Here is a 14,319-nt window from a genome sequence, read left to right as displayed (position 1 = left end):
TTTGCTTTATACCGTGTACCGCTCCCTCCTCCCCCAGCCCTCCCCTTCCACAGATCTACCAACGTCCCTGTTCTCTTCTGTGGTTGTACTTGTGTGCTTCCCTCTCTCTCCCCCTCTTGTCTTCCGCTCCCTTCATTGTATGTTTTATTTGTCTGTGCATGTTCTCATGTTCATGTTTTCGCATGAGCCTCGATTCTGTGTACAAAAAAGAAAAAGAAAAAAAAGAGAGCAGTACATGAAAGAGAGCAGCAGTACATGAGCAGTACAATCAAGCTGTGCATGAAAGCTGTGTCGGTGGTTACGAGTTAATTTGTGCCAAGGAAGGACTTTGCATGACAGAAGATGGATGCCCAGTCGCCGACTGACTTTTGCAAGCCAAGTTCGAAATGTGGCTCACCCAATAGAGATCATGGCTGAGAGTGAGACCCAACATTTTCGGTGACAGAATCTCTTCAGTTGGGTCGTTGAGAAAGCAGATGGAAGGGTGTGCGCTACAGTCCTTTCGGAGAGAGAGTGAGTGTATGGGATTTCTCAGGGTTAAACATTCCAAGTGTTTGACCAGTTTGGGATTTTGTGAAGGTCTGAAGAGAGGGAAGAAGCTGCTGCCTGTCTTTCAGAGGGATAAGGGATGTCACAGCAGAGAGGAGTCATCAGCAAAGAGACAAAGATGATTTTCCAGAGCCAGTGAGATAATTGAAGACTCGGAATAGGATGGGGGCCTTGAACACTGCCTTGCGTTACTCCAGCAACAGGGAGAGGAGAAGAAAGGGTTCCGTTGAGAGCCACTCATTGGCTACGAGAATGGAGGAAGTCAGTAATCGAAGATTGGAGTTGGCCTTGGATTCCATAGGTAGACCGTTTCGGGAGCAAGGCAGGATGTCAAGACTGTATCGAAAGCTTGAGATATGTCCAGGGAGATGGTCCTGATCTCATATCTGACATTGAGGGCCTCCATCCATTGTTGGGAGAGTACAAGCAGCATGTCCAGAGTGGAGTGACCAGGTCTGAATCCGAATTGATGATCTGGGATGAAGGCGTCGGAGAAAAGGAATGATTTTATGTCAACTGAAATGATGGATTCCATGACCTTGCTGGTGATTGGAAGCAAGCGAATTGGTCTGTCGTTAAGGCGATCCGTTCTTGCACCTTTTTGATACAATGCTGTGATGTTGGCCGATTTCCAAGCAGATGGAAGATGGCCAAGGGTAAATGACAAGGTGAAAAGGGCAGAGAGAGGAAATGCAAGAGCAGGAGAGCAATTTTTTTTTTCAGACACGTGAACTGATGCCTTTTGGTCTAGTTGCAGAGTCAAAGTCGAGGGTTGACAGAAACTTGTCGACTTTTTCAGGTGCAAAAGACACAATCCAGGGGCAGATGGGTATGGCTGGGAGGGGTGGGTATAGAGAGAGTGAGTTAGGGACACCAACATTTGAAAGCAACACATAATTGAGACAATCAGCCTTCTCACGAGTGGAGTCGGCTATGGTTCAATTTTAAGTGAGGGAAAGGATGGATGCGGAGCATACTCTAGAGACAGACTTGACAATGTGCCATTAGGTCTCAGAGGAGGGAGCCTCCATTTTTACCTGCGCCACCAAAGGTGGATAGAGGTTATGTTTTCACTCCTGTCCATTTGTTTGTCCGTCAAAACTGAAGGTGGGGAACCCGATCGAAGCAAGGATGGAAATCACTCCATTTATGACGACGAAACGTCTGATGCCCGACGTGGAGATCGGTTTCTGAGGTTTGGGACATGGAATGTAGGGACAATGACAGGGAGATCAGGAGAAGTGGTCGAAGTATTGGTCAGAAGAAGAGTGGACATATGTTGTGTGCAGGAGACGAGATGGAAGGGAAGTGGTGTGAGAATGGTGAAGGGTAGGCAGGGACAGAAATACAAGTTTGTGTGGCAAGGGTGCCCAGAAGGCGTGCATGGTGTTGGTTTCCTGTTTTCTGAGGAGTTTGTAGACAGTGTGGTGAGTGTGACGAGAGTGAGTGAAAGGTTGATGATGGTGAAAATGATGATTGGAAAGCTCTTGGTGAACGTCATCTCGGGATATGCTCCGCAGGTTGGTCGGAGCGATGAAGAGAAGGACAAGTTCTGGTGTGCAATAGGGAGGCTGATGGAAAACCTGAAAGATGAGGAAGTTGTTGTGGTAGGAGGAGACCTAAATGGACATGTGGGAAGGAGTATGGACGGTTTTGAGGGAGTTCATGGGGTTTATGGATATGGTGTGAGGAATGGAGAAGGTGAAAGGATTTTGGAGTTTGCTGATGGAGCTGACCTGTTGATTTGTTGATTTGTAATACTCAGTTCCAGAAAGAGGATAATAAGCTTGTTACATACACATCAGGTGGGTCGACGACAATCGTTGACGACCTGATGGTGCGTAGGCGAGATAGGGGGCACACACTGGGTATTTAGACTTTCGTGTGTCGGAACGTATAACAGCTGTTTTGGTGCTTCCATTTGATTGCGTTGATAAATTGGACTTCGTTTTCCTTACCCTGTCTTTACTCTAAAATGTAAGTAGAAAATTTTGCATGAAATACTCATAAAGGATCAAAATGTTTTTTAGGAATTGTGTTTATGTTTTCAATGTAGATTACCACTTGAGAGCACAGTGTATTAATTGCAGTCACTGCTGAGGTTTAAGCTTTAACTTTGTTGACAGCTTCTAATTCTACAAGGCTTAAGTGTTTGTTGTGCTGCTGCTTATCCCTCAGATGAAAGCAGAATCCCCTGCCGACACGCACAGAAGTGGTGGAAGATGTGGTGATGACCTGACTGTGTGCGGAGGCGTGGAACAAAACCCTGGTCCCAGAAATGTGAAGATGCCGCTTCCCGATGATTATTACAGTGCATCTTCAGATCATCAAAAGAATCGAATTCGACGATGTGTGGTTTGCTTCAGACAAATGCCTAAATTAATGTGGGCCACATCGATCAAAAAATACAGAGAAATGTATTTACCAAAGAACAAGCCTATTCTTTCCCTACTTCAACAACTCTTCCCTGAATACAATCCGTGGTTAATTTCAGAGCCTTTGTCATTATGTTTGACATGTCAAGCGAGTGTGCACGATGCAGTTCTGGGGGCCACTTCGAGTTCAAGTGGTTCTAAGCTCTTCAACTTAACCCCTCATTTTCAGACGCTGCTCTCTGCAGCAAAGCAGAGAACTGAATCGGCTTCACGAGCGCCACTTATAAACTGCAACGGTGAATCCTGCCATATATGTGTCGGTCTCGTCAAAAGATATCCTCGACAAGTTTCAGCCCCACATCCCGATGAGGTTTCTCGCCTCAAAATCCGAAAAAGAACCGTTGTTACATCAACTATTGCTGACGATTCTGCAGACGCAAAGCGATATTTGGACACCACTGTCTTCCTTGCCATGCAAGCTGAAATGTCTTCACGTGCGTGTGCAATTGCCAAAGCTGCAGATGGTCAATGTGCGCTTGCTCTGCAAGATGAATCGCTAATTTCATGTCGTTCCGGATCAAAACTCAAAAAAGCTGCATCAGCTGCAAACGCATTCCAGACAGATTTAAATGTCGCTCCATGTGAATTTGCTTCCGATGGTGGATTCTACAACGTTTGCAACTCTACAACTTCGCAATCTACAACTACATCTTCGCAATCTACAACTACAACTTTGCAATCTCCAACTACAACTTCGCAATCTACAGCGACAACTTCACAATTCCACAACGATCAGGCAGAATTTGTTCGAAAATGCACATGGCTCCATGGGAAAAAGGTTTGTACTTGTATTATTTTTGATGGTTAAGATTTCTCAAGGGGTCTGAGTACATTCTGCTTGCATGATTGATGAAGAAACGAATAAATATGCTTAAGAGGCTAGGTGAGTAAAAAAAAAAAAACCCCACCTTTAGAGGCCATTTTTCCCCGCAAAGCGGGGGTTGGCCTTTTTCGGGCACCGTGGTTGTTGTTGTTTTTGTTGGTCCCCTTTTTGAAGCAATGTTTTACGGCCGGATGCCCTTCCTGCCGCCAACCCTGTTTGTCGCCTTTTACGACACACAGGGAATTGTGGTATTGTGGTACCAGTGAACTGGTACTCAATTAGCCGACCTCGGAAGGATGACAGGCTGAGTCAACCCCCCTGGCGTTAATTCAGCGATCGACCGGGATTCGAACCCAGGATCCTAGGATCCTAAGCTGGCACCCTAGCCGCTAAGCCAACTAACGTGTGAAATATGGAGAGTAAATTAAGACTGATGCAACCCACACAAAGTTTTGAATTATTGGAGGGTTAACTAAATTTTATCCCACTAACTGCGAGAGAAATTGCTCACGATCACGTAGATAGAGTTTAGTATAGTAGTTCATTCTTATCTTCTATTTTCAGTCTCAAGTTTTGTAATGCTCAATATTCACTTTGCAATATGTTTTTTGGTTGTGATTTGATAGCTGACAGACGTACATTTAATCAAACTGAATGCGGACGACGGACACGGCTCTTTGAAACACAGCATGCAGATAATACATGCTTTTCCAAAACTGGCTTTTCAGGTTCTTACTGAGGTAACGATCTTCACATTAGTAGTTGTAGCACCTTTTTGGCTTTGTAAGTGTACATTTTTCCAAGACGAAACTTACCTAAAATATTAAAGCAATCAGAAGAAAGGTCTATCTCACGTCAAGACCTACAAATGTTAAGAACAAAAAGCATGATTTCTTGCTTGCTACATTATCGGAGTTTAAAATATAGCGTCAAAAGTACCGGCATGAAACATCGTAAAATTGCCTATATATCAAGTGTGGGCACCTCTGGGACACAAAGGTGATCCCCGGGGGGAGGAGGCTGTTTCACAGCACCACTTGGTTGTCTGCGACATGAGGGTAAAAGTTGCGAGGAGAGTCCGACGGGTGAAGTACCAACCGAGAATGAAGGTGTGGAGGTTGATAGAGGTGACGGTGAGGGAGGCATTAAAAGAGAGGCTGAGTTGGGTAGAGGATGATGTGGTTGAGCTTGAAAGTGGTTGGATGTCAATGAAAGATAGTCTGCTGGGAGCCGTTGGTGAGGTATGTGGATGGACCACTGGACCACTGAGGCACTCAGAAACATGGTGGTGGGATGATGAAGTTGGAAAGAGGATTGACGAGAAGAGGAAGAAGTGCAAGGAGTGGCAGAAGGCGAAGGATGCATGTCGGAAAATGTTCGGAGAACGCTTGAATTCGGAAGAGGGTCAGAGAGCAGTATTGAGGATTGCAAAGCAGATTTTTTTTTTTTTTTTTTTTTTGATACAGGATCGAGGCTCGTGAAAGAGCCAACATTTGTCACACAAAAAATCAAACAGACACACAAAACATAATAAGGGTAGCGGTAGACAAGATGGGGAGAGAAGGGGAAGCACAAACACAATATTTGAGAGCAGGGACATCGGGAGATCTGTTGGAGGGCTTGGGGGGAGGAGTCGTGGGAGGGGGGGGGGGGGGGAGGGGTGGGAGAAGTATAAAACACAAGGACTCTGCAAGGATTTCCAGGAAGGAAGTTGGTATTTCAAAAAAGTGAATCTGGGGTGAAATATGTGGGGGTAGAAAAGATCAAGGTTTTGAATGGGGGAAGATAAGAGATGGTGGTGAACAGCTGTTTTAAAGACCTTGAGGGAGGAGTGGGATTGAAGAGAGTGAGGGAGTTTGTTCCAGAGGCAGGAGAAAAGAGGAATTTAGGAGTGAAGGTGAGCAGAGAGTCTTGATCTTGGCAGTTTAACCACAAGAGGGTTGCAGGCAGATATTCTGCGACCTGGAGGAATATTTGGGGGACAGAGCCCAGAGAGAGCTGGGTGAGCAAGGCCGGAGAGGAGTCGGTAGAAGACAGAAAGACCACCAACCTGCCTGCGGTGAGTATGTGAAAGGCCCTCGGAGTTGGCTTCATCGCGGGAGATTCCAATGATTTTGTAAGCTTTGGTTTCAACAGCGTGAAGCCGAGCTTGGTGTGAGGCAGGAGCACTGGCCCAGAGGGGAGAACAGTATTCCATTGAGCTGCGGATGAAAGCCTTGTATGTGGTGAGGAGCTCAGGTGTGCCAAGGAAGGACTTCGCACGACGGAGGATGCCCAGTCGGCGACTGGCTTTGGAGGCCACATTTGAAATGTTGTTTTTCCAGGAAAGATCATGGCAGATTGTGAGACCCAAAAGCTTGAGTGACAGAACTTCTGGGAGAGGATTATTCAGAAAGTGGAAGGGAGGGTTGTCCAGCCGGTCTTTTCGGAGAGACATAGTAAGAGTGTGAGATTTGTCAGGATTGAAAGACATGTTCCACTTGTTTGACCAGTTTTTGATTTTGTCCATGTCTGCAGAGAGTGAGGAGGTTGCAGATTGCTGATCTGAGGGATGAGGAATGGAGCGACAGAGAGTGGAGTCATCAGCAAAGAGATTGAGATGATTTTCAAGAGAGTCAGAGAGATCATTGATGAAGACCAGAAAAAGCACAGGGCCCAGAACACTGCCTTGGGGAACTCCAGCCTGAACAGGAAGGGGAGATGAGAGAAACCCATTCAGGGCCACACGTTGACTACGACGAGAGAGGATGTCCGCAAGCCAAGCGTGGAGATTTCCATGGATACCATAGGAGGAGAGTTTGGTGAGCAGAGCGTGGTGCCAGACCGTGTCGAAGGCACGTGGTATGTCAAGGGAGAAAGCTCTAATTTCCTGTTTGGCATTGAGGACCACCATCCATTGTTGAGACAGCAGAAGCAGCATGACCAGAGTAGAGTGACCTGGTCTGATACCAAATTGATGATCAGAGATCAAGCCATTTGAGAAGAGGAATGATTTGATATCCGAAGCAATGATGGATTCCATGACTTTGCTGATAATTGGGAGAAGGCTGATTGGTCTGTCGTTGCTAGGATCTGTTTTTGCACCTTTTTTGTGTAAAGCGGTGATGTTGGCTGATTTCCAAGCTGATGGCAGATGACCTTGAGCAAAAGAGAGGGTGAAGAGAACAGAGAGAGGGAGTGAAAGAGCAGCGGAGCAGGATTTTAGGACCCGTGGGCTGATGCCATCAGGTCCAGTTGCAGAATCAGAATCAGAGTCGAGGGTTGACAGAAACTTTTCCGCCTTGTCAGGAGGAAAGGATGCAGAGTCCAGGAGCAGCTGGGTATGACTGGGTGCGGCGGGTACAGAGAGGGATGGGTTTGGGACACAAGATTTAGAGGCAAACATAGAGTTGAGGCATTCAGCTTTTTCACGTGCGGAGTCAGCTGTATAGCCGTTTGAGGTAAGGGAGGGGATGGAGGGGGAACAAGCACCAGAAACGGATTTGACCAGACGCCACCAGGATTTGGAAGAGGGAGACAGGTTTGTGAGTTCGGTCTTGAGAGTGGAGAGGTATTGTTTCCTGGCTCTCCTGAGGGTGGACACACACTTGTTTCTGGCTTTGTGAAGGGATAAGATATTTCATTCTGTTGAATTTGCTTTCCAGGAGGCGAAGCCAAGTTGTTTCTGGGCAATTGCCTCACCACAAGATTCCGTGTACCATGGACGGGAGGGAGGGTATGACAACTGAAGACGAGATGGGATAAATTTGTGCATTGGAGAGAGCACTTTACTTTGGAAGAATTCCCAGGATGAGTTGATGTCAGAGGCTGTAGAGATGGGAGACCAGTCCAGATGATTGATGGCTGCTTGAAGACCGTGCCAATCGGCCTGAGTGAAATGCCAGACTTGTCGATGCTGAGGAGGCTCTCTGAGAATTGTCAGAGAGATGTCCACTTTAACAAGCACATGATGAGCCGATTGGAGCAGAAGAAGAGGAGCAGACATTTGCAAATGTCATAACCAAGTCTAGAAGAGAAGATTCTCCGTTGACTGAGATCCGGGTCAGGAAATTGACAGATTGTATCAGTCCCAGTGAGTCGCAGAAGTTCTTTGCTGAGGAGCCATGGCTGATGAGAGAGGTACCCACACCCAGCCAACTGGCATGGTGACAATTGAAATCACCACATATGAGGAAGAGAGAGTTGGGATGAGTAGATAGAAGTTGGTCCATATTATCAGACAGCAAGATGTAGACAGAGTCATCACTGTTTGGTGGATGGTACAACACACATATGAACAAAAGGTGGGAGGGAAGGGGAAGCCGAAGCCAGAGGTACTCCTGGGGGTGAGTTGGAGAGAGGGCAGTGCAGGGCGAATGAGGAAGAGAGTTTTTGATAAAGATAGCAACCCCACCTCCAGGACGAGGCTCAGGTCTATCATACCAGAGGAGAGAGTAACCCGGGAGAGATATTAAGAGACATCTTGAAGGAGGAAAGTTTCTGTTAAGCAGATCAAGTCTGGTTTGTTAGAAGCAACCTGTATGGAGAGATCAGTCAAATTTGAGCAAAGGCCCCGGATGTTTGGGGTCCATACCGTCAATGAAGAGGAATGGGGAGCATCGTATACAGAACAGGGGGGGGGGGGGGGTGGGAGGGGTAGGGTAAGATGTGGAAGAGGTAGGGAGAGCTGTTGAAACTGTGTCAGAGATTTCAGAACAGCTAGGAGAAAGGGAAGGATGTGGTGGACAAAAGGTTTGATGGTGATTGGGTGAGGCACAGTGAGGTGTTATTTGAGGCGGGGTGAGGGGGGGGGGGGGCAGAGCTAGGCAGAAGGTTGGGGGAGATGTGGGAGGGAGTTGTGGGAGATATGTTGAAGGCAGCAGGAAGTTGGGGTGTGAAGAGAATGACAACAACAACAACATGCATTTTAAGGCCATTTTCCCTGCTAGAGCGGGGGTTAGCCTTGCGGTCCCCATGACAATCTTCTCCATCTTGCCCTATTTTCTGCATCTCTTCTTGTTAACCCCCTTGCCCGCATTTCTTCTTCTACCATCTTTAGCCAACTCTTTCTCGGTCTTCCCAGTCCTCTACTTCCTTCTACATTCATTTCCACCACTCTTCTCAACCAGTCACTTTCATCCTTCCTGAACACATGACCAAACCATCTCAACCTGTTCCTCTTCACAACATAAATCACAGGCTCTATTCCCATCATTTTTCGCAATTCATCATTTGTCTTACTCTCTCTCAACGATACTCCGCACATCCATTGAACCATTCGCATTTCCACCCTTTCCAACCTTCGTTGCTGCTCTACGTTCATTACCCATGTCTCGCTCCCATAAATCATAACACTTCTCACACATGCAGCATACACCTTTCCCTTCAGCTTCAACGACACTCCCCTCCTCATCAGCATGCCTCTCAGTTCCCGAAACTTCTTCCATGCACATCTCACTCTAACAATCGTTGCCGAGTCTGATCCACCTTCTCCATTCAGCATGTCTCCAAGGTAGCAAAATGTTTTCACACCTTCCAGCTTCACGCCGTCTCCAAGATCCAACTCAACATTTCCTTCATCTGCAGCTCCCTCTGTGCACACCTTACATTTGAATGTAGCTGCCACACTGGTTAATGACCCTCTCAGACCACTGCATTTTTGATGAACCCACTCAGCGCACATTGTACATTGAATAGAGTTCACTCCGACACCCTTCCTGCACACAGCACAGGGCCACTTCCCAGTTCTTTCCACCTCACGACATGCTTTACCACTTGCCATCACCTTCGTCTTTCCGATATTCACCTTCAGACCTTTTGTCTCCATACATTCCTTCCACTTGTTCATCTTTTCCTTCAGTCCATCCATACTTTCCGCAATCAACACCAGATCATCTGCATACAACAACTCCCACGGTAAACCCTCCTTTATATTCTGAGACAGCACCTCCATCACAGCTACAAATAGTAGTGGACTTAGTACCGACCCCTGATGCACTCCCACCTCCACCTCAAACTCACCACTGTTCCCGTCCTTCGTCCTTACAGCTGTGCGCACTCTTCTGCACATTGCCATCACTACTCTGATCAACCATTCCTCCACTCCTAACTTCCTCATTGCCCATGTCAATACTTTGCATGGAATCCTATCGAATGCTTTCTCCAGATCAACAAACCCAAGAAACAACTTCTTCCTCTTCTCCATGTACTTCTCCTGCAACTGCCTCACAATAAAAAGCGCGTCTGTCGTTCCTCTTCCTGGCATAAATCCAAGCTGCATTTCGTTGATCTTCACTTTCTTCCTTGTCCTCCTCTCCAACACCCTTTGCAATACCTTCATTCCATGCTCCAATAACCTTATCGCTCGGTACGAGTTCCTAATCCACTGGAATGCGGCCTTCTTTCACCACCAGATTACAGATCTCTGTCATTCTCTTCACACCCCAACTTCCTGCTGCCTTCAAAATATCTCCCACAACTCCCGTCGGCCCTCCCGCTTTTCTACTCTTCGTTGCTTTTATCGCTTCCTCAACTTCCTTCCCAGTTATCTTCTCTGCCGGTCCTAAAACTGGGTTACTCTCTATGTTGCCATCCCATTCATGCTCTGTATTCAACAGCATTTCCATATATCTTTTCCATCTTCCTTTAATTCCATCTGGGTCCGCAACGATTTGTCCCACTTCATCCTTCAAGCAACTCACCCCCATCACATCACACCTCTCTTTCGCTCTCTGCTTTGCAATCCTGAATACTGCTCTCTGACCCTCTTCCGAATCCAAGCGTTCTCCGAACATTTTCCTGCATGCCTCCTGCGCCTTTGCTACCTCTTTCTTTGCAGCCTTCTTGGCTGCCTTATAACTTTCATGCTCTGCTGTTTCTGCTCCCGTACCCTTCGCCTTCTGCGACTCCTTGAACTTCTTCCTCTTCTCGTCAATCCTCTTTCCAACTTCATCATCCCACCACCATGTTTCCGAGTGCCTCGGTGGTCCTTTTGTCCATCCACATACCTCACCAACGGCTCCCAACAGACTAGCTTTCATTGACATCCAACCACTTTCAAGCTCAACCACATCATCCTCTACCCTACTCAGCCTCTCTTTTAATGCCTCCCTTACTGTCACCTCTTTCAACCTCCACACCTTCATTCTCGGTTGGTACTTCACCCGCCGAGCTCTCCTCGCACCTTTCACCCTTATGTCGCAGACAACCAAGTGGTGCTGTGAAACAGCCTCCTCCCCCGGGATCACCTTTGTGTCCCGGAGGTGCCCCCTATCTCGCCTACGCACTATCAGGTAGTCAACGGTTGCTGACTCTTTCCAAAGTTGCATTTTGGTCGTGTTAGCCCAAGATTGGAGCTGACGAAGCAGTAAATGGGAAATGTAGGTTTTGTTTTGTCGATCATCGTTTGTGTAAGGGCTATTGTTGTGATGGGATGGCAAGAAATCCCCTCCTTAAATATTGTCAGGCCGAGTAAGTACCAACCAGTCAGCACTGCACACCTCATGTTTCTCAATGTTTGACCAATGCGATCGCTCCACTTCATTCATGCAGTGTGTTTAAATCTCGAGATGAGACATCGAGGATTTCTTTGAAGAAATGAGCCAATCAAAAGCCGACATCAGTGCATGAAAAAGTACCAAAATTTACCATTTTAAGGAGGTTCTGTGAATGTTTGGGTTTAACCTAGAATTGGAAACGTTCCTAGAAGTCGTGGTGATAAAGGGGTGAATATTTTCAGAAATGCCCATGCTTGATGGGCTCAATGGCCTCCGACTGCATTGAAGTACCTCATGTGATTCCTTGTGTGAAAGTAAATCTCCAGAGGTGTAGCTGCTTTATCCTGTTGTGGTTTCGATCATCTTGGTGGGAATGGTTTACAACACGATACACCTCAAAAAGCGAAAACTATGTCAAAACAGATCTTGCAATTGTCTTGTTTAACGTGTTGTGTCATATCTTCCCCACTAACATCAGAACCCGTTGAGGAAGGACAACGTAGAACTTCCAAGCGTACCTCATCCAAAGGAACCTCATCCAAATGTACCTCGTCAAAACGTACCTCGTCCAAACATACCTCATCCAAACGTACCTCATCCAAACGTACCTCATCCAAACGTACCTCATCCAAACGTACCTCGTCCAAACGTACCTCATCCAGAATCATGTGAGGCTACGAGAAGTATTTGCCTCACGAGCCGACACGAAAGTGAGGAAATGTTGGTGGACAGTGTTGGTGAGTATGCAACAACAACCCCCCTTCCCACGCCTCCTCCCCCAAGCCCCCTCCCTCCCTCAGATCTCCCGATGTCCCTGCTCTCAAATGTTGTGTTAGTGTGCTTCCCCTTCTCTCCCCATCTTGTCTTCCGCTCCCCTTATTATATGTTTTATTGCATTCCTGTGTTTCTGTATCTTTATATTATTATTTATGCTGGTGGTGGTTTGCATGCAGCCTGTGGCTGTTGGGAATCATTTTCTAAGGGTGCGGCTGTGCTACTGATGCAATGCCCCCCATTACCAGTCAGCTGGTACTCAGTGTGCCGCCCGCGGAAGGTTGACTGGGTAGTTGAGGCAACCCACCTCGTGTTCATTCAATGGGTGACAGCGGCTTGAACTCAGGACCCTAAGATCTCAAGGCAGCCACCTTAACTGTGAAGCCAACACCAGGCTTATTATTTTATATTTATTCGTGTGTTTGAGGTTGTGTTTTTGTTCTGCACCTTGTTACGGATTCGGCACTTCCGTGGTTGTGGTTTTCATCCACTTGAGACATTTCTGGTTCTCGGTATTATGGTTATTGTTGTTTAAGGGAAATGGTTATTGTGGTTAAAAGGTTATAAGCGCTCATGGTAAAAAAGAGACAGGAAGCCGGATCGAGAACCGGAAGACGACGAGAGAGAGGAGGAAGAAGAAGGCGTGAGGAGAAAAGTCGAGGAAGACGCGTGTCTTGAAGCTCCGTAGCGAGCGTGATCGAACGAAAGCCGTGAGTAACCTTTGAGTCCTTGAAAGGAATTTCCTGCGATACGTGTTATCGCTGGAGGATTGAGAAACCTGCGTAGTCAGGTATAGGCGTTGAGGTTCCGAAGAATCCTCACCTGGGCGCTTCAACTCAAGTAAGAGCCGTCGGCCATTTTGAACCGCGCGCTTCGTTCCCCGAAAAAGGTGTTGCTGCGCGTCAGCTTTTCTCACCATCCGGTCGTCTGCCGGGGATGTGTGTGCACAACAGCGGCGTTTGAAGATTACGCTGCGGTTCGCTGATTGAACGGTGAATGTGCACGTCTGGTTCGCGCCTTTGGGATTTCCCTTTTCACCGCCAGTTTACGGTTGGTTTGGACCATGTGACTGTCCACGCCTTGCCTACGCCTCATTACTCTCCTCATCGCCTCATCGCCTCATCACTACTCGCACGAGGGGATTATCTTTGAGTTATAGAGACATTGAGGAGTGTTCTTTTTAATTCACTGGGAGTGCAGTGAGTCACGTTACTTTAGCTGATGGTACCATCTTAAGATATATTGAGTGCACTTTGATTGCTCTGGGTTGTACCGTTATTCTTGTGTGTGATTTTTAATACAACATCTGTTCATTTATAATCCTTGGTGTGGCTTCACTATTGATTACTGACACAGAATAACATATTTTTCTGCCGTGGCTCCTCTCGGGGTTCGGAGGTATACCGAGACCAGGAGGTCGGGGAGGAACACGTAACAGAAATTGGGGGCCCGTCCGGGATTAAAAATTCCATAATAACATTCGTTCGGGATTGACCCAGATTGAAATTGGGGGCTCGTCCTGTGGAGAAATTGGGGGCTCGGCTTTGCTGATTAAATTCCCTAAATCTCGTACTGTGGATTAAATTCCCTAAATTTGGTCTGGGAAAGAATTCCCTTACATTCCCAGAATTCCCAATTTTGGAAATTTTTCCAACATTCCTCAAATTACTTTTTTAAACGGAAAATTTCTGTGTGAAGGTAAACAGGTGTTAAAGGATAGTCACCATGGTGTTTGACGCAGGAAAGTTTGCGGCGTCCCCTCGTGAGGCACAGTTCCAAGCATTAAAAAAATCGGACCTCTTGGTATTTGCCAGACATTTTAGCTTGGATGTCCGAGTGAATATGAGGAAAGCAGAAATGCAGAGATTGGTGATAGAATCTCTGGTGGGACAAGGAACATGGGAAGAGGTAGCCTTGGATTGTTTACCCGAGGAACAAGAAAATGTGGAGCTCCGGAAACTGGAGATGCAATTGCAGAGCCAGGAAAGGTTAGAAGAGAAAAAAAGCAGAGGAAAGAAGAGTTGAAAGAGAACTCCGGGAAAGAAGAGAAGAGAAAAAAAGCAGAGGAAAGGAGAGTTGAAAGAGAACTCGAGGAAAGAAGAGCAGCACAGGAAAGAGAACTCGAGGAAAGAAGAGCAGCACAGGAAAGGGAACTCGAAGAAAGAAGAGAACAGGAAAGAGCAGAGGAGAGAAAAGCCGAAAGGGAGTTAAGGGAACGTGAAATGGCGCTTCAGCAGGAAATTAAACTCAAGAAGCTGGATTT

General features: G+C 46.8%; 1 protein-coding gene across 1 annotated transcript in view; it reads left to right on the top strand.

The window, feature by feature from the left end:
- The window catches only part of LOC144892095 (uncharacterized), a 118,505-nt gene that overhangs the window by 25,108 nt on the left and 79,078 nt on the right, over positions 1-14,319 (top strand). The window contains exons 5-6 of the mRNA XM_078777273.1: positions 2,728-3,762; positions 11,761-12,019. Coding sequence (XP_078633399.1) covers positions 2,728-3,762; positions 11,761-12,019 — 1,294 coding nt within the window. The remainder of the gene's footprint in view (positions 1-2,727; positions 3,763-11,760; positions 12,020-14,319) is intronic.

The sequence above is a fragment of the Myxine glutinosa genome, chromosome 5 (assembly GCF_964187855.1).
Source record: "Myxine glutinosa chromosome 5, kmMyxGlut1.1, whole genome shotgun sequence".
Lineage (NCBI taxonomy): Eukaryota > Metazoa > Chordata > Myxini > Myxiniformes > Myxinidae > Myxine > Myxine glutinosa.
Note: the sequence above shows the minus strand (reverse complement) of the source record. Positions and strands in the feature narration are given on the sequence as shown.